Source organism: Lissotriton helveticus, chromosome 11 (genome assembly GCF_964261635.1).
Source record: "Lissotriton helveticus chromosome 11, aLisHel1.1, whole genome shotgun sequence".
Classification (NCBI taxonomy): Eukaryota; Metazoa; Chordata; class Amphibia; order Caudata; family Salamandridae; genus Lissotriton; species Lissotriton helveticus.
In genome coordinates this window covers 416,369,018-416,394,419 of record NC_136072.1, presented here as the reverse complement: position 1 = coordinate 416,394,419, position 25,402 = coordinate 416,369,018, and the positions used below count along the sequence as shown (strand labels likewise).

The 25,402-nt window shown below is 44.2% G+C and overlaps 1 protein-coding gene across 2 annotated transcripts in view; it reads right to left on the bottom strand.

Moving 5' to 3' along the window:
• The window catches only part of PCCB (propionyl-CoA carboxylase subunit beta), a 418,796-nt gene that overhangs the window by 318,252 nt on the left and 75,142 nt on the right, over nt 1–25,402 (bottom strand). For both annotated transcript variants that reach the window (XM_078665880.1, XM_078665881.1), the window contains exons 3-6: nt 19,044–19,112; nt 18,732–18,788; nt 16,194–16,307; nt 6,507–6,617 (exon numbers count right to left, since the gene is read on the bottom strand). In XM_078665880.1, the coding sequence (XP_078522006.1) occupies nt 6,507–6,617; nt 16,194–16,307; nt 18,732–18,788; nt 19,044–19,112 (351 nt within the window). The remainder of the gene's footprint in view (nt 1–6,506; nt 6,618–16,193; nt 16,308–18,731; nt 18,789–19,043; nt 19,113–25,402) is intronic.

Sequence of the window (25,402 nt, the reverse complement as noted above, 5' to 3'; positions counted from 1 at the left end):
AAGTGGGAGGGGGACATGGGGCGGTCTATTCCTGACACGGCGTGGCCACAGCTACTGCGCAGGGCATGGAAGGGCACGAGGAACTCCAGGTTCCAACTGGTCCAGTTTTTTACCCTGCACCGGGCGTACCTAACGCCGACGAAGATCTCGCAATACTTCGAGGGTGCTTCCTCGCTTTGTCCCCGATGTGGGACTGCGGATGCGGACTTCGCCCACATGTTTTGGACTTGCATCAAGCTGACGGGTTACTGGGAGGCGGTAATGTCCTGCCTGAATGCTGTCACGGACCGGCAGATCGCTCCTGACATGGGTACATGCCTCTTACTGTGGTTCCCTCACACCCCTCGCACTCGAGTTACCAGCAAATTCTGCGACCTGGGTTTAATATTAGCTAAACGTGAAATCTCCATGCACTGGAAATCTACTCAAGGCCCCAGCTACACGCGGTGGAAGACCACTCTGGAGCGCTGGGCGAAAGCGGAGAGCACATTGCAGCTGCGACAGGCTAGGAGCCTAGATAATGACAAGGCGCTGGAGGTGGCCAGGGCGTGGGAGGCCTTGGTGGTAGCGCTCCAACAGCCGGATGGAGACGAGAGTGAGGATGAGGGAGGGACTCCAGGGTGAGGGCACTGGGACCGGGCTTTCTCACACATACCAAGGCGCACACACTACTTACTATTACTGATGGCAACCATAGGGGTCTTGACACTCCGTTGATTGACACCACTTACCCTTTACTGAGGTCCCTGTCCAGGACGGGCGGGGATAACAAGTTGATGACTGGAAAGGAAGAAAGCGGCACACTGGCTACGGGGGGGGAATGTAGGGTGGGGTGGGCACGTTGGGGATGGTTCTATACAAAAGGTGTCTTGCTTGAGCTGAGCTGATTTACCGCATCGTTCACTGATGCCTGATTTGCTTTTATGCTGTATTGTATCCTCAGCACTTGATTGCCAATAAAAAATATTTTTACAAAAAAATTAATACATATGGTCCGAATGTTGATGCTCCTGAATTTTATCACGAACTATGGCAGCAACTGCATGATAGACTAGACAGTGTCCTGCTATGGGGTGGAGATCTAAACCTAGCGCTCGATGATCGAGTAGACAGATCGGGGACGACGACTGAACCACATAGAAAAGCGCGAACCAAAGTGCTAGACATGATGGCGGACTTACACTTACATGATATATGGAGGACAAGACATCCAGACGCTAGCGAAGCAACACACACCTCCATTGCCCACATCAGCTGGTCACGTATTGACTACTGGCTGGGCTCCAAGAACGCGTTGTTATGGACAACGGACATTAAGCACATGCCCAAATCCCTATCTGATCACAACCCAATAGTGCGGACCCTCAAAATACCAAATTACACACCACCTCCATATAGCTGGAGGTTCAACGCCACTGCACTCACTGACTCATTGTATGACAACACTATAGCCACATCGATCAAAGACTACTTTCAACTAAACGAAAGGTCGACAGAGGATCCAAGCCTACTGTGGAAGGCTTTTAAAGCCACGATACGAGGGGTGTGCATCAGCACCACGGTAGGGATACTACGCGACATTAGGGCACAATTAGAGCGTTGTGAGACGAAGCTAAAGTCACTCGAACACCAATACGAATTAACCCAAGACACAGCACTTTTGGGGGAAATAAGGACGGTACTCACTGAGTATCCAACATTTGCAGAAGAGGAGGTCAAATACATACACAAACGTCCCAGAGCCCGTGCGTTTGGGAAGGGGGGCAGGCCAGGCAGAGTACTGGCGGCCAAAATATGTGAAGGAAGGGGATCCCAAGCGATCTTACAAATACGTGGTGAAGGGGGAGCCATAAGCAAAGACCCCCAGGGTATCCTGAGAGAATTTGTTAAAACATACAGCGCACTTTATAAAACCCAGATTACTGCATCACCTTATCAAATATTCAAGTACCTTGAGGACGTTGCTATTGCCTGGCTCTCGGACACACAGAGGACATATCTATCACTCCCGATTACTGTGGAGGACGTTACTGACGTAATTAAGACCCTGCCGAATGGCAAAGCTCCAGGACCCGACGGGTTTGCGTGTGAATTTTACAAGCGCTATGCCGACCTATTAGCTCTGCATCTAGTTGCGATGTTTGGGGACACATTTGATAAAACCATACTCCCACCGACACTCAGGGAAGCGATGGTGATTGCACTGTTAAAACCATCCAAATATCCAGAGATATGCGACTCATATCGCCCCTTATCCCTTATAAATGTGGACTCAAAAATATTGGCTAAAACACTTGCAACGCGTCTACAACCTCTTATGACCAACTTGGTCCTCCCAGACCAATCTGGTTTTATACCATCAAGAGCAACCACATATAACACTCGCACCCTGTTCGCAATATCCCACTATATGAGACCACGTACTAAAGAGATGGCAGTAATGTTAGACGCTGCCAAAGCGTTTTACTTCATTGAATGGACTTACCTTGTAACAGTACTAAACAGGATGGGCTTCCCACCGATGTTCGTCCAGTGCGTCAAACTATTGTACACACAGCCAGTGGCTATGATACGAATCAATGGCTACACCTCCGACTCCATAGTGATAGAGCGCGGCACGCGACAGGGCTGTCCGCAGTCTCCCCTATTATTTGCCCTGGCTCAAGAGCCGCTAGCATGCAAAGTACGACAAAATCATCACCCATCTGCGCTACAATTCCCCGGCAGACCATTGCACATATCATTATACGCAGATGATATGTTGCTGTATGTTGGAGACCCCGAGCTTCATCTAGCACCCTTGTTACGGGAATATATTAAAATTGGAGGGCAGTCTGGACTCCAGATAAATTGGGACAAATCATCCATTATCCCACTCACGTACACCACATTGCCACACGCCACAGATTTCCCGTTGGAATGGCAAGAAGACCCCTTCAAATACTTAGGCATATGGTTTCATAGGGACCCAGACATTGTCATTCTAACTAACTATGGTAGAGCACTGCTTTCCATTGAAGATAAGGCAAATCGCTGGATACAGCTGACACTGTCACTGGCCGACCGTATAGCGATTGTCAAAATGGTAATTGTCCCCAAACTCCTTTACCTATTCAATAATATCCCCGATTCCCCCACCAAGGGAGTTTTTCCGGCGTATAACATCAGCAGTGACCAGGCTGATCTGGGCAGGCAAAGAAGCCCGAGTTGGAATCCGCACATTAACGCTACCATACTCCAAAGGAGGGCTATGTGTTCCAGACTTTCTGTTATATTACTTATGTGCACAAGCGCAGTATGCCACATACTGGTATCACCAAATCCCATACCTCACACATGCGGCTGTAGAGGAAGGAGACGCACTACCCATACCACTGACAGCAATCATCACGCACAAACGCCAGCCCTTACACGATAAAGATATTAACACTATTGAGGCTACAAATAACGCACGGTAGAGACTTGGAAAGCTGGCAAACAAACTACCACTATACGCACCTGCCCAACCACTTCACTTTCATCCTGAAATATCGGTAACCAACGAAAAGGTAGGCATGGAACTATTGCAGCAGATAGGACTGGACACACTAGGAGACCTATATAAAAACGGGAAGTTCATAACCATGCAAGATCTGTCGTTATGTGCAGAATCAAACTCCACTGTTTCGATTCACTCACTTTAGATTGCAGGAAGCGGTAAAAAAATTATATCCCACATACCCTGATGAACCGCCACAACTTGACGCATTGCAATTGATACTTGCGTCTAAGAATACCACACATTTAGAATCTCGTCTGAATACTGTAGAGCAAAATGAGATGAACGGGAACACACACGAAGCCAGGGACAGATGGAGCTCAGTACTAGACGCACCTCTAACAGAAGAAGATTGGCACATCTCTTGTAATTTAATTAGAACGTTAACGCCAAATGGAAATTTGAGACTAGTGCATTTCAAGTACCTGCACCAGACGTATCATACTCCTGTAAAACTGTAAGTATGGACTTCGTACGGAAGCGTGTTGTAAGAGATGTGGTCATGACAAGGCTGACTTCATACATTTGGCATGGGCTTGTATGAAGATACACGAATACTGGGAACAAGTCACAACGACGTTGACAGAGATGGTAGGTATGACCATTGAATGTAATGTTAGGATATGCCCATTGGGCTTGCTGAGTGGAGTCAAAGCTATGAAACGTAAATATTGTGCTGTGGCGTTACTCCTTGCCAAACGACGTATATCTATGTGCTGGGATAGTACAGTTACTCCAACTATTAGAGAATGGCTGGGTGATCTGTCCCATTGTCAGGACACTTTAAGGACTTATGAGGAAGAGCTTCCTGCTCGATTCAGACCGAAAGACTATTGGCAATATCTCACGCAGTACCTAAATGCTCACCAGAACGCAGAATGATGTAAAAGATTTGTGCAACTCTTAAACGTCTTTGTAACTGTTACATATCTGCAATGTACGTGTACCCGCATGTAGCTACAGAGCTCACTGGGTTGAAGAATGCTGTAGTGCAATGGCCTGAGTTGTTCTTAATTTGTTTTATTGCTCTGAGATGTACTACGCTTGAAAACAAACAGATTTTTCAAAAAAAATATTCTTTACATGTCTAAAACGGGTATTTGATGGGAAAAAAGTAAAAGGAACATTCTAAGCAAATTCCAGAACACACACAACCTATTTTTTCTGAAATCTTTCTCCATTACCTCGGCACCCCTCTGATAGACTGAATCTTGCTGAAAACGTTTTACCATCAAGGTTTTTTATTTTTATAGAAAATTATTTTTTTTAACAGTTTCTCAATTTAGGTTGAGTCATCTCTGGAACTGTTTCCCTAACATCTGTTTGCAGTTCTTTTACTTTTTCTTCAATAAATGTGTGATAAACTTCTGCATTTAAGTGGAACACACTGCACCCCCCCTCCTTCCCCCTCCGTCTTAAAACATTTATACATAAATATTCATTCCTGCTTTTACATGGTCTGCATCACAATGTAAATGTAAGTTAGATGAGATCGTACAATTCTAGGTGAATTGCAGTTTGGTTGGAACACAAAAAAGTGAGAGAAAAGCAAATGTATTGTTCTATTTGTTGGTTATAGTGTCAATAATATTTAATGGCATATACAACGTTACTTATGTTTCCTGGCATCAGCATACCACACTGCCTGGTACCCCACGAAGAGTCGATTTAACTAATGTCACTGGGATGCTTTGTGTAATAAAATTGTCGAAGTTTGTAACATGCACAACTTGTTAAAAACCAATAAAGACGATTACAAAAAAAAGTGCGAGATAAACTTGTATTTGTTTACTGATTTCTATATTCAAGTGCTACAGAATAAGCGGTCAGAAGACCTACGCTTAGGGAGTTAGCAAATTTCTGTTAGGTTCGAAAAAAGATGAAAGGCACTCGCATCACTCACTGTTGATACATTCATCTTTCTAACTGTTACTCTGACAAGTTGCCCTACCAAGAAAAATAAATTATCCACCATCATGGCATGGCCAATGTTTTCAATCCAGAGAACTCTCCGTTCCAAAAACTCAAACTCTCCATACCAGCATCATTGGTGTCGTAAATGTTAAACTTTCAGACCTTCTGAAGAGCATCCTGCCAGCTACATCAGCAAAATTGCAATGCTCTGTCATGGCATTGCCCTGCCACCCAAGTCCCCTCGCCTGAAACACAAATGCTAATCCATGGGCTAATGTGTCCCAACTTTGCTCTTTCAACCCCCATTTAGAATTTTGAACTTAATGTACTCCATTTGAGTAAAAGTTCCCAGGGTGCACCTTAACACTCTTGTTCACCTGTACTGTTATTGGGCTTTCAGCTACACGTTTGAAACCAGCTACAGCAACTCTCTGCCACCATTCTTCAAACAAGATATTACACCATTTTCTGTAAAAAAAATATTAAAAAACGCCCTCAAATTATGGGTTCAATGAACTGCTACCCCATAGCCAATAAAACCTTTCCTGCCAACTACTTGGCTTGGTAACTTTCTAGCTCCAATCTTGGTTTACACTCCTGGCAAGGTACCGAATCAGTTATTGTTCAACGTTGATGGTATGTGAACGCTTCCGGATTACAGCAGCTTTAGAACTCCGATTCTCCCAGATCTGTTTGTAGCATTTATTTGAGACAAGCATCACTTCCTAATGCCCTACCTTCTAAGGGCCAGGGATTGAAAAAAAATATTAATTGCCACTAGGCCTACAAGTAGTGTAACTTGGTCATTTTATATTGAGCACCTACTTCCACCAGGAATTGGGATATCTAAAAGTGACTTAAAAAGCATAGTGCTGAAGTTTAATTTGGGGCAAATGGAAAATTATGAATCAAATTTTGCTAAAGATTAAAAAGCTGCAATATATTTGTTAGCTCTGCAACACCGGACCAAATTAAGGATCTCGCATTATTCTTAGTATCACAAACTTTACACTTGCTAGCTTTCACATTCTATTAAATATACACTGTCACCTACCTTCACCATGAAAGTGAAGTCTGTCAGGGCAGGTGAGTAGACTGCACCACCTGCACAAGGACCCATGATAAGGGAGATTTGGGGAACCACACCAGAGGTGAGCACGTTCCGCTGCAAGAAAGAAAAAAGTGTAGTCAATGCTATGAAAATAGCTCTCCCCCAAAAACTGTACAAGAAAATATTCTGAAACAGTCAAAGGACCAGAAATGGATCTAAAAACCATAAGGCATGCATGCCAATCTTTTTGAACATGTGTTACCTTCAACATGTTCACACTCTGCACACCATGAACTAATTTGAAACCATGTACGAATGTAAGAAACATTGAGGCATAAGCTTGGGTAGTGGAGCTTTGACAATTAATGTTATCCTCGGTGACTCCACTGCAAGGTAGATTTTAGCCTTACCAAACAAATATTGCCTGGTTACACGCTAATGTTAGGATAAGTATTGGGAAAGCATTACACTTAAAAGCGAACATTCAAAAGATTCAAGTAGTGCGTTGTGCGATTGGTTTTATGCTCTTCCGAATATAGATATCAGGGGTAGTAGAATCCCCAATTTTAGTTTTCAGCATCATATATACTGAGAAAATAAGAACTCATCTTTGACATTCTTTTCTTTTATTTGAAGTTGTGTGCAGGAAAAGAAAGACAGTCGAAACGTGTTTCGCCCGAAGGCCAACAAGCCAGGGCTTCCTCAAGGCAGGAATTCTTATGCAGTTGTTGTGGAATATAAAAGAAAGCATTTGGACCGCAGCTGGACCGAGCGATTAACGCTTTCTATCGTGCACCGTTCTTTTATATTCCACAACAACCGCATAAGAATTCCTGCCTTGAGAAAACCCTGGCTTGTTGGCCTTCGGGGTAAAACACGTGTCGGCTGTCTTTCTTTTCCTGCAAGAAAATTAAAGAATGCCAAAGATGAGTTCTTATTTTCTCAGTATATATGACGCAGAAAACAAAAATTGGGATTCTACTACCCCTGAAATTTATATTCGGAAGAGCATAAAACCAATCACACAACGCACTACTTGGATCCAGGTGGTATCTGGGTGAAACCACCGTTTAGGTTTTTGCGGCAACCCATAATCTGGTCACGACCTTTTGTGTGTGAACCCTGGTAACACCCACAAACTAAACCATTTGCCTATTCAAAAGATTCACACTCACTCAACTGAAGAGTGACTAACTTGTCTTCGATGGAGAAGTAACATGGTCTTGCTTCAGAGCATCTACTGGGAGCAACAATCTGAATGCACTGAAACTTAAATATGAAAGTAGGTCAGCAGGCACTTACACAAACCATTGTCGTAACTCACCATAGAATGGTCAGAGCACTAAAAACTAAAATTTGATGGAGAAAGGAAATAAATGCAGGAACTGAAGGACTTTACGGAGAAAACCAAACACTAGGCACCACATTACTATAGGGAAACAAAACATATTTGTCATAGAGGGAAAGGAAAATGCTACTTACCAGTATGCATCTGTTCTTGGCATGTAGAGCTGCAGAGTTACACACTATGCATAGATGGCCCCCTAGTGTTGGGCCCGGATGTTTGCAGTTTGTTTTGTTGTGGAAAAGTCTTTGGTAGTCACGGGATAGGTGACTCCTCCTTTGGATGATACTGCGCATGGGTATCGCCTCCAACCCCAGATTGTTTTTTGCCATTAGGGAAGTGATGGAGCTGTACAAGAAGTAGTGATGTACATGTAGTTTGAATCGAATTAAGATAATACTGGAACAGATAAAGGTTGCCGGGGAGGCAGGTGGGCATGTGTAACTCTGCAGCTCTACATGCCAAGAACAGATGCATACTGGTAAGTAGCATTTTCCGTTCGAGGCATATGAGCTGCAGATTACACACTATGCATAGATTGTATAGCAGTACCCACCTTAGCGGCGACCAACCCTATCTGTTGCAGTTGTTTGAAATAGAGTTTTTAGTACAGCCTTGCCCACAGTGGCTTGTTGCTTAGTGTGCACATCTACACAATAGTGTTTTGTGAATGGGTGCGGTGTAGACCATGTAGCTGCTTTGCATATGTCATCTAAGGGAATGTTCCCTAAGAATGCCATAGAAGCCCCTAACTTTCTTGTAGAATGGGCTTCTGGGGGAATTGTTAACGTACGCTTGGCTTTTTGGTAACAGATTTGTATGCATTTGACAATCCACCTCACAATTCCAGATTTTGATATGGGATTTCCTTTATGTGGTGGTGAAAAGGACACAAAAAGCTGTTTTGTTTTGCGAAAACTTTGTGTTCTTTCGATGTAATAAAGAAGCGCTCTTTTAACATCTAAAGTGTGTAGAGCTCTTTCAGCTACTGTTTGTGGCTGCGAGAAGAATGCTCCACAGATTGATTTAGATGGAAAGGTGAAATGACTTTTGAAAGGAATTTAGGATTAGTACGAAGAACAACTTTATTATGATGCATTTTCAGGAAAGGTTCTTGAATGGTAAATGCTTGCAGTTCGCTTACTCTTCTAAGAGAAGTAATGGCTACTATGAAAGCTACTTTCCAAGTTAGGAATTGCAATTCACATTTGTGTAAAGGCTCAAAGGGCGGCCCCATGAGACGTGTGAGAACGACGTTTAAGTTCCACACTGGTAAAAGGTGCTGTTCTGGGAGGGATTATTCTTTTCAGCCCTTCCATGAAAGTTTTTATAGCTGGTACTCTAAAAAGAGATAGATGTTGTCTATTTTGTAAGTATGCTACTATAGCAACAAGGTGTAACCTGATAGATGTGTATGCTAAGTTACACTTTTGAAGGTGTAGGAGGTATCCTATGATGTGTTGAATATACACATCCAGGGGGTTTATGTGATTTTTTTGACAGTATATCACAAACCTTTTCCACTTAGCAGCATAACATGCTCTGGTAGTGGGACTTCTAGCTTCTTTGATGACGTTCATACATTCTTGAGGCAGGTTAAGGTAACCAAACTCTATGACTTCAGGAGCCAGATCGCTAGGTTGAGCTGAGCTGGGTCCGGGTTTCTGATCTCTCCATGGTTCTGCGTTAATAGGCGTGGAGATAGGCTTAGTTTTTGGTGTGGCACCACAGATAGTTGCAGCAGTGTGGTGTACCACGGTTGTCTGGCCCTAGTTGGAGCAACTAGAATGAGTGTTAGGGAATGTTGCTGTAGTTTGCGTAACACTAATGGGAGTAGTGGGAGAGGAGGAAAAGCGTACGCAAATCGTCCTGACCAGTTTATCCGTATCGCATTGCCTTTGGACAATGGGTGTGGGTATCTGGCGGCGAAGTTTGGGCATTTTGCATTTTCGTGGGTGGCGAAGAGGTCTATCTGAGGTTGTGCCCACGTTTGGAAAAACGGTTGAAGAACTTGCGGATGAAGTTCCCCCTCGTGGACTGCTGTGTCTGTCGACTTAGTAGATCTGCATGGTGTTTTGTACTCCTGGGACATGTTGGGCTAAGAGGAAGATCTTTAGAGGTATAGCCCATCTCCATATCTGCTGTGCTAACAGAGAGCTGCAGAGTGTGTTCCGCCTTGTTTGTTTATGTAGTACATCGCTGTCATATTGTCTGTGCGGACTAAGACAGCTTTGCCTGACACTTGAGTTTGAAATGCTTTTAGGGCTAGAAAGACAGCTAGCAACTCTAAGTGGTTGATGTGGAGTAGCTTTTGTTGCGGTGTCCACCTGCCTTGCATGGTGTGATGCAGTAGGTGAGCTCCCCAGAAGGAGAGCGACGCGTCCGCTGTCATAATTATTTGGGGAACTGGCATCTAGGAACGGTCGGCCCTTTGAAAGGTTTTTTGTGCTCCACCATTGCAGAGAGCGATGAGTCCGACTGCCTACAAACACCTGGTCTGTTAATTGACCATGAGCCTGGTTCCACTGTTGTGCTAGGCACTCTTGAAGTGGACGCATTTGCAGTCTTGCGTGAGGTACTATAAATATGCAAGATGCCATCATTCCTATGAGTTGCATGAACACTCGAGCTGGAAGCGAGTGTTGTGGTTTGAATTTTGTTAGTGAGCTGGAAGCGAGTGTTGTGGTTTGAATTTTGTTAGTAGCGTTTGTACACTTGTTATTCTGGCTGGAGAGGGATAAGCTAGTGTTAATTAGGTGTTTATTGTAGCACCGAGGTATTGTTATGTGGGCGAGGGTAGCAGATGTGACTTGGTGTGATTTACTCTGAATCCTAAGTTGTGGAGTAGTAGAATTGTGGCCTGAGTTTGTTGTACACACCTTGGTATGAACTTGCTTTATGAGCCAGTCGTACAGATATGGGAAGACATGAATCTGCTGTCATCTTAAGTGTGCTGCTACGACTGCTATGCATTTGGTAAACACTCTTGGTGCTGTTGTGACTCCGAATGGGAGCACTTTGAACTGGTAGCGCTGTCCCGTCAAGCACAAATCTGAGATATTTTCTGTGCGCTGTGTGGATGGGAATGTGGAAGTAGGCATCCTTGAGATCTAGAGTTACAAGGAAGTTGTTTTGTAACAGGAGCGGAAAGACTTGTTGAAGTGTGACCATTTGAAAATGGTCCTACTGTATGTAAATGTTTAGAGGTCTGAGGTCTAGAATAGGTCTCAGAGATCCGCCCTTCTTTGGAATTGAGAAATATAGGGAGTATACTCCCTTGTTGTGCTGATGCTTTGGAACTATTTCTATTGCATTTTTTTGCAGGAGAGATACCACTTCCTGTCTGAGCAGTGTCAAATGTTCTTGTGACATTGGACGCTGTCTGGGTGGTATGTTTGGGGGGGGGTGGATGTTAGTTCTAAACAGTAACCTGACTGGATTATTTGAAGCACCCACCTGTCTGATGTGATGTTCTCCCAGGCTGGTAGATATTGCTGTAGTCTTCCCCCGACCGGAGTGGAATGGGGCGGGGGGAGGGGAGTCATTGGGTAGGGGTGGAGGCAGAGCGGGAATTGTTGGTCTTGCCTCTGCCCTTGTTGTTGTTACCTCTGTAACCACCCCTTTGGTTGCCCTTACTATATGTAGATTGTGTGGGGGCTTTGTAGGAGGTGGAAGGTGTGTCTGAAGCATATCCTCTGTTGTTACCTCTATAGGACGAGCGTCGAAATGAACGTCTGGGAGCCTGCAACAGCAAGGCTCCCATAGATTTTGCTGTGTCTGTATCCTTCTTCATTATTTTGAGGGATACATCCACATTGGGTCCGAATAAGTGTTGCTCATCAAAGGGTTGATTGAGTATAGCACTCTGGACTTCAGGTTTAAAACCTGATATGCGTAGCCACGCATGCCTACGCAGCAAAACACTTGTGTTAACTGTCCTGGAGGCGGTGTCTGCTGCGTCAAGTGCACAACGAATCGAGGTGATAGTAATATTTTTCCCTTCTTGGATAAGCTCATTAGCTCTATCTTTGTACTTATCTGGGAGGTGCTGCATCAGTTCATCGTAGTGTGCTCTGTCTTAACATGCCAATAATGCTTGTGTATTGGCGATAAGCCACATGTTTGCTGATTGTGAGGCAGTTCTCTTTCCTGACGCATCAAGGAGTTTAGACTCTTTGTCAGGTGGGGGAGCCTCACCTGATGCTTGTGAGTTAGCCCTTTTGCGTGCGTTTGAAACTACAAGTGAGTCTAGAGGAACTGGGCCTTTAATGTAAGCTGGATCTGAGGGTGCAGCTTTATATTTTTTCTCTATTCTTGGGTTAATGACCCGAGTTCTAACTGGGTCTTTGAAAACCTCAGGGGCGTGTTTAATCACTCCTTTGAGCATGGGTAAAATGGATGAAGATCTTTGTGCATTGTCAAATGTATCTAGTAGGAAGTCTTCCTCTACGTGGTCTGTATGCATATCCACCCCATGATATTGCGCAGCTCTGTGTACCAGCTGATTAAAGGCCATAGTGTCTTCTGGCTGGAAGACCTAGAGGGGTATATGTCATCTTGAGGGACATTTGGAACGTCTGGTGTGTTATAATCGTTCCATGGTTCAGGTGAGCCTGGGTGAATAGATGGATCATCTGCGTTACCCCCCATGTCATCAGAGCTATCATCCCCATTATCATCATGTATGATAGTGTGTGTAGGGGAATGCTGTGGCAGGGGGACCGGTGGCGATGACCTAGGTGGAGGAGAAGGGGAAGGCACTCTTAGCGGGGAAGTAGCTAGGTTCTTCTTCTTTGGAGGAGGAGCCGGTGCTGGTGTTTCTAGTTGTCGTTTCTGTGAACTTAAAGTTAGTCGACCAGTAGTTGGATCTTTCACCAAACTCTTTTGTGCAGGGTCTGGGTGAAATAAGTCCTCTGCAGAACTGTGATCTTTTGGTGTGGAGGAAGGTTTGGCACCAAAGTTGCTTCATTTGGTTTTTTGGTAATGTCTTTTACAGGAGAAGCTGGGATCTTTTTCGTCTCCGAATGTTTTTTCGGCTCAGACGATTTTTCCGGTGCCAATGACGGTTTCGGATCGGGTTGTTTCTTCGGATCCGAAGCTTTGCCTGACTCCGACCTTGGTTTCGGGGCCGAGGTAGTAACTGCCTGTTTCGATGTGGGTGTGGCAACAGATGGTGTCTTTTTCGGTGCCGGTAGGTGTGCGTCGGCAGTGTGTGGAGGTCGACTCGAGCCCAAGTCGCCTGAAGGCTTTGTTAGCTTCTTAGCCGGGCCCGAAGGTGGGGCAGTAGAAGCTGTGTCTCGGTGTGTGCTCGAGCCCGAGGGTGTGACCGGAGCCTTTTTGGGGTGTGTCGAGGAAGGGTCGGGGTCGACGGTCTTACTTATGACCCGCTGCGCTGGAGTGATGTCCTCGACATCGGAATTTTCTGCCTCGGAGTTGCTGTCGACGCCATGTTGTCTGGGGCGTCGACGCCTTCCTCGAAGAGGTCATTTGGAATCGGAGCTGAAGATCTTTGAGTTATTGTTCTCCGAGCTCTTCGGTCCCGGATCGTCTTCTTGGAGCGGAAGGAGGCACAGGCAGAACAGTATCTGGTCTCGTGCTCCGGGGAGAGGCAAAGGTTACACACCTCATGAAGGTCGGTGTGGGGAAACTTCGACCCACATTGAGAACACTTTTTAAATGGCGTCCTTTCCATGAGCTGGAGTCGAGGCCTAGTTTGGCCCGAAGGCCTTCGACGGCGACCGGAATCGAAGTCCTGGATTTTGATGGAGTAGCGTCGATTGGAAACGCGTTCTAAACTGAATTCTCGAAGCTGGTGAGGATTGCGCGCCGACGGAAATCGGTTCCAACACGGAGCGCTGGGAACACATCCGAGCCCGGTGGCGGAAAAAAACAATCCGGGGATGGTGCCGATGCCCATGCGCAGTATCCTCCAAAGGAGGAGTCACCTATCCCGTGACTTCCAAAGGCTTTTCTACAACAAAACAAACTACAAACATCCGGGCCCAACACTAGGTGGCCATCTATGCATAGTGTGTAATCTACAGCTCATATGCCTCGAACAAAAAGGTTGGTCAGGCTCCCAGAGCTTGTGGCAAAGGTTCAGAGTACCAGAGAGGGTCTTGTTGACAAAAAACAATGATATCTAGTTTCAATAGATTTAAATGATGCCATTTGCTTTACATTTATTACTGGATTCTCATAAACTGTGTGTAAACTACAAAGTCTGTTTTTGAACTTGGTTGAAAGCCAATGAGCAAACATTATATAACCCAATTGATCTGATCAATGAAAACAAGAATAGTTATAGGAGAAAGAAGGAAATCCTGTGGTACACAGCAGGGATAAAGTTGAGAAAGACAATAGGAAGAGCCACAAGTTCATTGTTTCGTAGAAAGAATGCAATCCAGTCAAATGCCAGAACAATTTGGGGTGGTGGGTGTTAAAAATAGGCCACAAATTTAACAATACATCAGGATTTTTTCTGAGGTTTTGGATGAAGGGCACCTTTATCAACTTCGCCGACTTGAAAGCCATCAAGTAGATGAACAGTAGTCTAAGAACACTCTGAATAAGGATAATTAAGCTCAAGATTAAGGCTTTCATTCTTAAAGAATTACATTAGGTCTTTGAAAATAATTAGAAGCAATGCCAGAGAGCTGAAGGCAGTTGATAGTGCTTTGTGCATGGGCAGGGTGGGCATGGTGTTCATGTATGTTCAGCAAACTACAGAACATTTTGATAGAGCTAAGGGTCCTCTAGGGAGTAAGTATAAAGGATTCATTTTACATGTAAGTGAAACAAGAGAAAAAAGACGGACAAGTTGGACTCTAAAACTGTTAACGATGAAGAACAAGGTTCAAGCGCTAGGCTGCCTGAAACTGTAGGCTTGGGATTCTACAAGCGGTACAGAGAGAGGCACAGACAAGTATAGATTTAAAGAGTCATCTTGTCAAAATATTTGTTGGTCATGCTGTGGCAAGGTTTAGCCAGAGATGGTAGATACATATTGTATATAACAGTTGCAATACAACCTTCCATATTCATATCAGTGCCGTGTTTGATGAGCCAGCCAAAGTACAAGCTGGGTGTAGTAATGGCATATGAACTTGAAGCTGTACATCTTTCATTAGCAGAGTTTATCTTCAAGTGCAAAGCTTAAAAAAAATCTCCAATGAATACGTTTTTGAAAAAGTCACATACGCTGCCTCAGCTCTCACCAAATGCAGTCTAAACACTTTAAAGACTAACACAGTCTGTTAAAGACGGGTACTTAACAGCCAATTAAGTTAACGATACGTATTTGCTAGTGGTACATACACCCTCAGGTGTAATAAAATATTTAGTTTAAAATACAGACCTACAAAAATACGGACTCCAAGATATCGATGACCACTAGATCATCAAGGCATGGGTGTATGGGTAAGCATAGATTTACTTTTCTGAACTGCATATCGCCTTGAACATGATATATCAAAAATAAAGGCTACAACAATTGGCATCCACTCACTCATTTATGTGTGTAAATCCAAATGGATCATTAAACTTCATGTTGAGCAGTCTGAAAATGACATGTCCCTCATAAATACAATTGAATTCCCCAATAATTCTGAAACGATAGACTGTAGGAATGCCACAGACATGTCAATATTTAAGGACACATTAGCTTAGATTGAGGCAAAACAATCTTAAGGTTTTCCTGGCCTAACAGGAACAGTGATTGAGTGTGTGTGTGTAAAAAACAGGACCCAAATGGTATGTGACCAAAATGACAGACAGACATGCTTGAAGCAAGGGGATTGATACTATCGAGGATATCACTCATTATCTGGATTGGCATCACAGCAGTTGGACGTTATATAAATGGTTTTTCAGAGCACTGTAGCACAAACCTGTTTTCTGGGCACATTCCATATGAAACTATGAAATTATTAATTTATTTAACTAATAACTTTTTTTAATTATTTTTATTTGAGGAGTATGAAGCCTTGGGCAAGTCTTAATAAAAAGCAAATTAACCTCAGGGGTATAAGATAGTGAGGAGATACAGAATATCTCAGGATTTTTTTTTTTCTTTTTAAATCAACACACCTTTGGAATATAGACGTAACAAGTAATTTATAACACATAGGAGGTACCTCTCCAGGTTTAAAGTGTACTTTATGAAATGGGAGTTCCTCAACGCAGTTACAATATAAACGTTTGTTCTCTGATCCATTGACAAGTATAAATAAAACGGGCATTGTAAGAGGCATGTTCTTCCAAACATAAGTCTTCTACACTCGTAGCATTTGGCTTGCATTCTTCAAAAGAACATGGCACTCCTAAATGCAATTACATCTACTTACCAAAAAGATGTCAGCGTAGCCAGCTAAAGATTCCACACCCTCCTGGATACGGGCTCCCCCAGAATCATTTAGTCCAATCACAGGCGCCCCAACCAGGACAGCCTGGTCCATGACCTGAAAATAACACAAAAGCAGTATCCACTGAAAATGCTTAACTTTGATTTATTGCAATTGTAACACTGGTACATTATCAGCAACCTGCATCTAGGATATGGACTGGAGATAAAGCCTCCTACAGCATTTCACATGCCTGCTATACTAGCCAATACATACTATTGCACTGCTGCTCTCAAGCTTCTACACTGCCCTTGAAAGTTTTGAGCAAGGTACATCAGAAGGTATGTTATAATCAATCAATCAATCAATCAATCAATCAGCACATTTATATAGCGCACTACTCACCCGGAGGGTCTCAAGGCGCTTGGGGGGGGGGGGGGGGGTCCGCTACTGCTCGAACAGCCATGTCTTGAGCTGCTTCCTGAAGGCGAGGTGGTCTTGGGTCAGGCGGAGGTGGGTCGGGAGGGTGTTCAAGTCTTGGCGGCCAGGTAGGAGAAGGACCTTCCTCCTGTGGTGGCTCTTCGGATGCGAGGGACGGCGGCGAGGGCATTGCTGGTTGATCGGAGCGGACGAGTGGGAGTGTAGAAGTTGAGGCGGCTGTTGAGGTATCTTGGGCCTTGGTTGTGTAGCGCTTTGTGTGCGTGGGTGAGGAGGCGGAAGGTGATTCTCTTGTTGACCGGGAGCCAGTGCAGGTCTCTCAGGTGTCCGGAGATGTGGCCGTGTCGGGGACGTCGAGGATGAGTCTTGCGGAGGCGTTCTGGATCCGCTGGAGTCTCTTCTGGAGCTTGGCGGTGGTTCCGGCGTAGAGGGCGTTGCCGTAGTCCAGTCGGCTGGTGACGAGGGCCTGGGTGACCGTCTTCCTGGTCTCGGTGGGGATCCAGCGGAAGATCTTACGTAGCATGCGCAGGATGTTGAAGCATGACGAGGAGACGGCGTTGACTTGTCTGGCCATGGAGAGGGAGGAGTCCAAGATGAAGCCCAGGTTGCGTGCGTGGTCCGTTGGTTTGGGTGCGCTGCCCAGGGCGGGGGGCCACCAGGAGTCGCCCCAGGCGGAGGGCGAGGATCCCAGGATGAGAGCGTTCACACAGTTCTGATCTAGTAAAATCAGCTACTCCTGTACAAACAACCGTGGCAAATAGTCCTAAAGCTACTCAAACCAGACTTTTATTTCAATTTTGGTTAAAATAGCTGGTTAAAGAATGTAATTCATAATTTCTTTAACCCTAAACCACCCCAACAAATCTGCTACTAACCTTACTCTTGACCTCAATCAATATCTATATATTTGCAGCACACTCTGCAACTGTAATTATGAAGCAATGCTCTTAACCTACACCTTATTGAATTCTGGTTCACAAAAGTCAAACATTTACCAGGGAAGCTAAAAAGGCATTGAACCAAAATAAAACTATAGCATTTCGTATAACTGAAATGCTCATTAAAAATCAGCAGTGAAGATCCATGGTTATGGGTCACATCGGAGAGAGAAGAGTCAGTGGTCTTCCACCAAATAATGGTTAACATGTTAAGATTATTTAGGCAATGAGTAAATGTGAACTACTTCTATATAGTTGCAAGTCATTTGTTTGAGGCATGTCAAACGAATGGCAGAAAATAAAATGAAAAGGACTTTAGTAAATCAACTTAAGCATGACAACAGAAAAAAAAAGTTATTAACCCCGCCTTCAATAAAGGCTTACATGTGGCATACACTTACAATAAGGATTGCCAACCTAACAGATACCAGTCAGTATAAAATGAATTAATTAAGCAGTTGAGGCAGGAGTCCATTGGGAATAGTACCTTACTTTTATGAGTTGTATATCTGTATAAAAGAGCATAGTGTGTTGCATATTTGGACATACATAAGCCTTAAGGATATGTATAAGAACTAGGTAGTAAAGCTTTAGCCCTTCAGATCATGGAAGTGTATAGTAGCCAATAAACAACATGAGGAACATGACTGCGCTGTACTTCTAATAAAAAAGGGCTTCCTGTTTGACATTTTACACATTTCTTTTTTCAGAAGGGCACTTTAAAACACATTTCCATTCTCTCCTAACAAAAAGTGTTGAATATACCTTTTTGTCCCATCAACCATCATTGGTCTTCAGTAAACAACTTCTAGAAATGTATTTTAGTAATATTTAGTGTACGAATAAAGTCAGAGGGTTTGAAGATTTTCTTCAGCTAAAATATGAGACAAAACAGTCCAGCGGGAGATGTCTTTACAACACAGGGACTCCAAACATTCTGACGCTCGATCTGCAGCTCTTCTTCAGAGGAAGAAGATGAAAACCAATTAAGGCCTAACTCCCACCCCCTTAACTACAAATTCCAAGATTGTAGAACGGGGAAAAGGGCACAAAACATTTGTTGGTCAAGCAAAAAACGAATCTAACCTTTACAAGAACAACGCAACATGAACACGCAATATTCGGAACAAACACAAGAACATAAGATGTATAGCTGTTGATTTACCTTGCAGATCTTTTGTGCATGGGCGCCAGACAAACTGCCTCCAAACACTGTAAAATCCTTTTAAAAATAAACAGAAAGCCAGATTACAGTAAAGCAACTAAATGTTAATTTGCATATGATGTCCCTAAGAAATATATTCACTTGTGATTAGGTCTGTCAACTATATCTAATTAGTATGCTATCCATTACAAAATAAAACATGGCAGCTCCAGGTCGTCTTTAGAACATACAGAATGTTCTCTCAGGTGGGATGCAGCCAACATTCTACACAACATATATTTAACTTTATAAGAATAAAATACGTTCACATACCTGGCTAAAAACGTACACCAATCTTCCATTAATTCGGCCTTGACCAGTGATGACACTGTCCCCAGGAAACTGCAGGTAAAAAAATAAATAAAAAAAAAGAGGTGATGGGATGAGTGGCGTAAAAGTCCAATATATGGAATACAAAATGTACATCAATTGTGTTGCTGAAAAAATGTTTTGCTCAATAGGTAAACCAAACAGTAGTATGGTACTCGGAATAACCAGCAAGAAACACAGACAAATATTATACACACTGCCAACCATGACTATATGTAGCCTTGTACAAACATTCAACTGTAGAAAAACAATGGGCTTCATTTCCAACCATTCTTGTGGTGGGTGAATGGTGTCCTTTCAGAGTACTATTTGTTATTTACTGAAAGAAAACAACAAGTTATCTTGCGAGTAGGACCATTATTGTGCCAATCTATGTTTTTGGTGGTTTACATCACCGACCACGAGTCCCTTCTTTCAACCAGGTACAGGACAACAATAAAGCAGTCTAACCAAATGCTTTTTACACTGCATGACAGGACATGCAACTTCAGAAAAAACTGGGAGTAGAAGAAAGTGTTAATATCAGTGTTGCTTTCATGTTCATCCATAGCAATAACTTGCAAAAGAAAGAAAGACAAATAACTGTGACAAATAACTGTGACAAATAACCGTGAAAAAAAGACAAATAACTCTTACTGCAAAACCCTGCAGTAAGAAAGAAAGATTTACATAAGCACCCATTTCTTCCTAAGAATTGCGCTTCACTCAAGAAAAGTGTCCAACCACCCAATATTCTCTGCCATACGAGTTAAGTGCTCTGATGGCTGCAGTGTTTTTATATTATTGAAACCCCTTGCTTTTCAAATCACATCTCAGTATTGATTACTTATGTCAACAATAAGTCATGTCTTTCTTGTTGAGGTTGCCGACTTCAATATTTAAAGAGTTCAGTAATGCCCCCTAACCCTCCTTTCTTAAGACTAAACACCATGCACTCTTCCCTTATTCATTAACATCCAGTAATCCTGAACCCTGGTCTATTTTTTTCTACACTCTTGGCTTTCTCAAGAATGTTATGGTTGTTGAGGTCTGTTTGGATCTGTATGTCGGTGCCCACTCCACATATACTACTGGTGCGGATTGTGAATGTCTGTCTGGAACGGTGTCTCAGTGATCATGGGAATGTACTACAGGTGTTTATAAATCTCAGTTTTTAGTCGTATGTCAATGCACTACAAGCCTTATGCCTACAAAAAAGAGTATTTGTGATAGTTACTCCATTAGCCCAGTGTGGCTTTATTGCCAAAAACAGCCCTAGTATATATGGTTACTGTAGGAATGTTTTTATTCAAGGACTGCAAAACCACATGTTCACGCTGAAATGTGTCAAATGCAATTATTAGCAGACATTTCACTATTGTATAATCTCCGGTTACCAAATCTGGATTTGCCATTTAAGGAAGCGACTTCCTTCAATGGAACACCTTTCCCTATTGCTGATGTAACTTTGCTTAGAATTTATTTATTTATTTATTGCATTTGTAAAGCGCATCCATCACCTAAAAGGCATCCTGGCGCTTGCAGACTCAAGACAGCATAAGAAAGGAGGGCGGTAGCAGACTAGAGTTTAGGGAAGAGAAGTGTTTTCAATCTCCTCCTAAACAGGAGGAGATCGGAAATGTGTCTAAACTCAGCCAGGAGAGCATTCCACAGTTTCGCCGCGGCTACGCCAAACAATCTTCCTCCTGCTTTGATTTTCTTAAACCGAGGTATTGTCACCAACCTAGCAGAGGAGGAGCGTAGGCTGCGGGCTGAGGCATACCATCTAAATTTCCTTTGCAGGCCAGCAGGACCTAGATCATGCAGGGCCTTAAAGGTCAGACAGAGCGACTTGAATTGTACCCTCTGTCTCACCGGGAGCCAGTGTAGCTGGGCCAAGGCCGTAGAGGAGGAGGCTCTCGTCGGCCACTCCAGAGCTAGTTTAGCCGTCGCAGACTGGACTCTCTGAAGTCTATCCATAAGAAAGCTTGGAGAGTCCAGCAGCAAGGAGTTACAATAATCTAGCCTGCTGAGCACAGTGCAGCGTACCACCTCAACCCCGGCAGGGGGCGAAAGTAGGGGAAGAATTTTTCTTAGAAGTCGGATGACAGCTAGACAGCCAGCTACTAGTTTTGATACCTGCGCCTCCAGAGAAAGCTCCGTATTGAACATAACACCTAAGTTACGCACTACCTTCACTGGCTGTACCGCTGAGGAAAAGTCCCCAGGCCAGAAGTTACAGGGTAGAAGAGTTTGCACCCTAGGCCTAGGGCAGTATAGCACCTCCGTTTTCTCCGCATTGAATTGCAGTGAGTTGGCTTTCAACCACCCCGCCGCATCTCGCAGACAGTTATGAAGTTCTTCCAAGGAGGTCGAGTTATCTCCCTCCAGGGAAAGAATCAGCTGCGTATCATCAGCGTAGTTGACAATTTCGATGTAATGTTTCTTGATGATTGCAACTAAGGGCCTCATATAAATATTAAACAGCACCGGACTGACTGCTGAGCCTTGGGGAACGCCGTGCAAGATGGTAGAAAAGGTGGATTGGAAGGGAGGGAAGGTCACCGCTTGTTCTCGGTTCTTGTGGAAGGACTCAAACCACTCCAGGGCCCTGCCAGCAACCCCCACCTCTCTCAGCCTGTCCAGCAGGATGGCATGGTTCACCGTATCGAAGGCGGCAGACAGGTCAAGCAGTATCAACACACCTGCCTGATCCCGGTCTGCTCGCCAACGAAGCTCATCCAGCACGGTCATCAAGGCCGTCTCGGTACCATGGGCTGGCCGGAAGCCAAACTGCACTTCCTCCAAGAGCTTGTGTTGCTCGAGATGTCTGGAGAGAGTGCCTGCCCCCACCCGCTCTGCGATTTTAGCTGGAAAAGGTAGAAGCGAGATGGGTCTAAAGTTCTTCAAGCACTTAGGATCAAGGGTGGGTTTTTTCAGTAAAGGGGTCACCACTGCCCTCTTCCATTGCAAAGGAACCACTCCAGTGGAGAGTGACTTATTACAAACAAGCCGAAGCGGGGGAAAAAGCTCAGCCTCAAACTCCTTCCAGATTTTCAATGGGAGCGGATCAAGTGGAGACCCAGATGTAATAACAGAGGCCACTCCCCTAAACTCATCTGCAGTCAGCTGCGGAAATTCCACAAGGGACTGAACTCCTCCCTGTGAGGTTCCGTAAAAATTATTACGATGTTCTGGGCATTGCCGAATATGGACGAGTTTGGTATCTACGAACCGTAAATGGCGAGTTCGGCAAGTGTGTGTGTTTTCGCTACGCTACCTGCCAGGGTTCGTCTAATATTACGCGTTCTTCATCTGAACCCTCGGGTTCCATTTTAGATACGGCATCCATTTTGTTTCTTGCCCTCACGTAGTCAGCGAGCAGATAACTGTTCGCCCCCTGACCCTCTAGTTCCCAAGCCTTGCGGAAGACGCATATTCCTTTCATGCGTCTTTATGGCCGGAGGAATGACACAGCAAAGGCAAATGGCTCAGCTTGAGGGTAATCTGGTCGTGCCGGCTTATTATGACAGCCTTGCAGGTGATGGATCCAACTCTTTGATCCTACGATCATGCTTCCGATATTACCCCCACACTCTTTTCTCTACACGTGTCTGACTTCCTTGCAGCTGCTCTTGTCTCTTCTTCTTTGTCATTTACAACTCTAAATAGGTATGCCTAATGGTGGGAAGATGTACTTTTACAGTTGGGAACCGGCATTGCTATTGTAATTATATTCCGGGATTCTGAACACATGAAAGCGACCCCTTTGAAGTTTACTGTGAGAACCGGATTGTAATCTTTTGTCCACATGTTATGCAATGACAACATTCTGTATAAAAGAGAGCGACCTACAAACTCAATTTGAAGCAGACTCTCAGAACCTACACACTGTTGTACTTCTTGTGACTTTTGCCTCCCTGCAGTAATAAACGCTGATCTTTGACGCCGAAGGAAGTATCCCGTGTCTCTGTAATTTGTGCGCCGAAACAGGTATCCCATGAAGGTTATAGGTGTTGTTCCCTGGCACCGCTGGTACTGTTAAAAGTCCAGTCCTTCAGCTGGCGCCCAACGTGGGGCGACTTCAGCGGTACCGGTCCAAAGCCTGATGAGCGTGAGGAGCTTCGTGTGAAATCTCCGAGGGAAGGTGCACCCCGCTTCATCGATCCTGTTGTCGAAATAAGTGGCCCGAAGTTTTTCCCTGCGAAGATTCCCGCCTCCTGACGGCTGCGACGGACCGATGCCCTGACTGTCGACCTGTCTTCGACGCCCGGCGCAGACCTTACGTACAAGCGAGACGACAGACGGGCCTTCCTGGTGACGCCATTGAAGTTCCGAGTTAAGTATTTATGGGTCGCTCCCAGTCCTTAGTGGTTGTTCTAGCTTTTTGAAAGCTTTGTTGTAGCCTTTAAGGCTTTGTTGTAATAGCTCACCGAGCTTTGTAATAGCCTCCTCAGGCTTTGTTGTTAGCTCTCCGAGCTTTGTGATAGCCTTAAGGCTTTGTTGTATTGCATGGTTCCATTGCATTTGTGGTTCTTAGTATTGGTTCTTAGTATTATTTGACAGTTGCAATTGCCAAAAACCGGGGGTTTTGACTTACACGAGGTTTTATTGCTTCGGTAATCCTTGAAGTTTGATACTAGGTTAGTGTGCACGATGCCTAGCCATAGTGGTTTGTTTCGTATTTTCCAATGTTGCGCAATGGATTCCCGGTTGGAGGACTCGTGTCCGATACCTCCAGTTGGAACTCCGATACATGATCTTTATAGTCGACATGGGGTGGGTCCTATAATAAAAAATTATTACTGGGTCCGCTATACAAAGAAAGACGGTGACCTTAGATGGCCACCACATGGAACTTTTGAACTTTCGATTTTAGATAATCTTGAGGCTAAATTATTTTTAAAGAAAGCTAGGCCAGCTATGTTTGATTCCTTTCGGATATGGCGTAAAGAGGCCAAGCAGAAAGAAATCAAACAACTTAAAAAGGATCAAAAGCAAGGGTTCGTTCCGATAATGCAAACTATACGAGAATGTAAACAGGAAAAAGAAGAAAAGGAAATGGAAATCTCTACTAGATTGCATCACATGAAAATAGATAAATGTTATCCGGTTTTACCGAATAATCCAGAAAGGAAAGAAGAAGATTTGAAGGAGGATTCCTTGCTGTCATATTTGATGAAATCACCACCTCCTTATGTACAGGGTGCTACTGCTCCTGTAGCTGCTCCTGTTGTTCCTCCTGTAGCTCCCCTTGTTGCTCCAGCGGCTGCGGGTCAGCCCGTTGTTAACCCTATGTTTGTTCCGCCACCTGTCCTCGTTCCTACTGCTCCTGTACCTGTACCTTCGCAGACTGTTGTTTCTGCTACTCCAACTACCTTGTCCGTTCCTACTATGCCTTCCTTCACCTCCAGTGTTGTTGCCCCTGTTTTTCTTTCTCCTTCTGTTCGTAAGCGTGTTCCTAACTCTGTTGCTACCCTTTATTCACCTCTTTCTGGTCCATTATTTTCGTCTAATTTATCTGAAACTCCTCAAAGACGGAGTCAGATCCCTAGTGGTAGGGAGAAAGAGACGTTAGTAACCATGGCACATAGGTGGATAAGACATCCTGCCAACTACACTCCTCGTGTGGTCTTTGACACGTTTTCTCAGTTTAATGAGCCTACGCAGAGATTCGTGTTTGAGGAGATGTGTAACTTTTTGAGGGAAGAATGGTATAATGATGATGTAGATAATGTACCGTCCGACATAATTGAACTTCAGAATCACTTTTTGAACGGTATGATTATAGGAGCCGATGTACGACGTGCCGTGGAACGCTTATTAGCGTTCAGATCCACAGCACATTCTCGGGTGTCCTCAGATGATACCACTGAGAATTGGAAAGCGGCTCCTGGTCAGTATCCTATGAGAGAGGTTCCGCCACTGTGGGTGCCTGGTGATCCTAATGCAAACCCTGTGGTTCTACCGCATTTTCGAAGGGTATGGATACATCTTCCATGGAAACGATCGGAAGTTTTGCAAGTGAAACAATCCTTACCCGATCCGCGTAAAAATCCGGCTGGTTATTATAAGGAGTTATCACAACTGGTGGAAGCTTCTATTATGAACCTTGCCGACATCGACATGTTGTTTGGCAATGTTGTACCGCAACCAGTTTGGGCTAAAATTCGTCAAGCCGATCACGCAGTTGAATTAGGGGGTGATTGGGCTGCATTGATAACGGCTGATGGACTACAAGTTGGTGAGGCTAAGCCTGACCAGCTAATCTTAGATTTGCCTCAGAAAAAAATCATTACGCTCATGAAAACTCTCATGCCAGC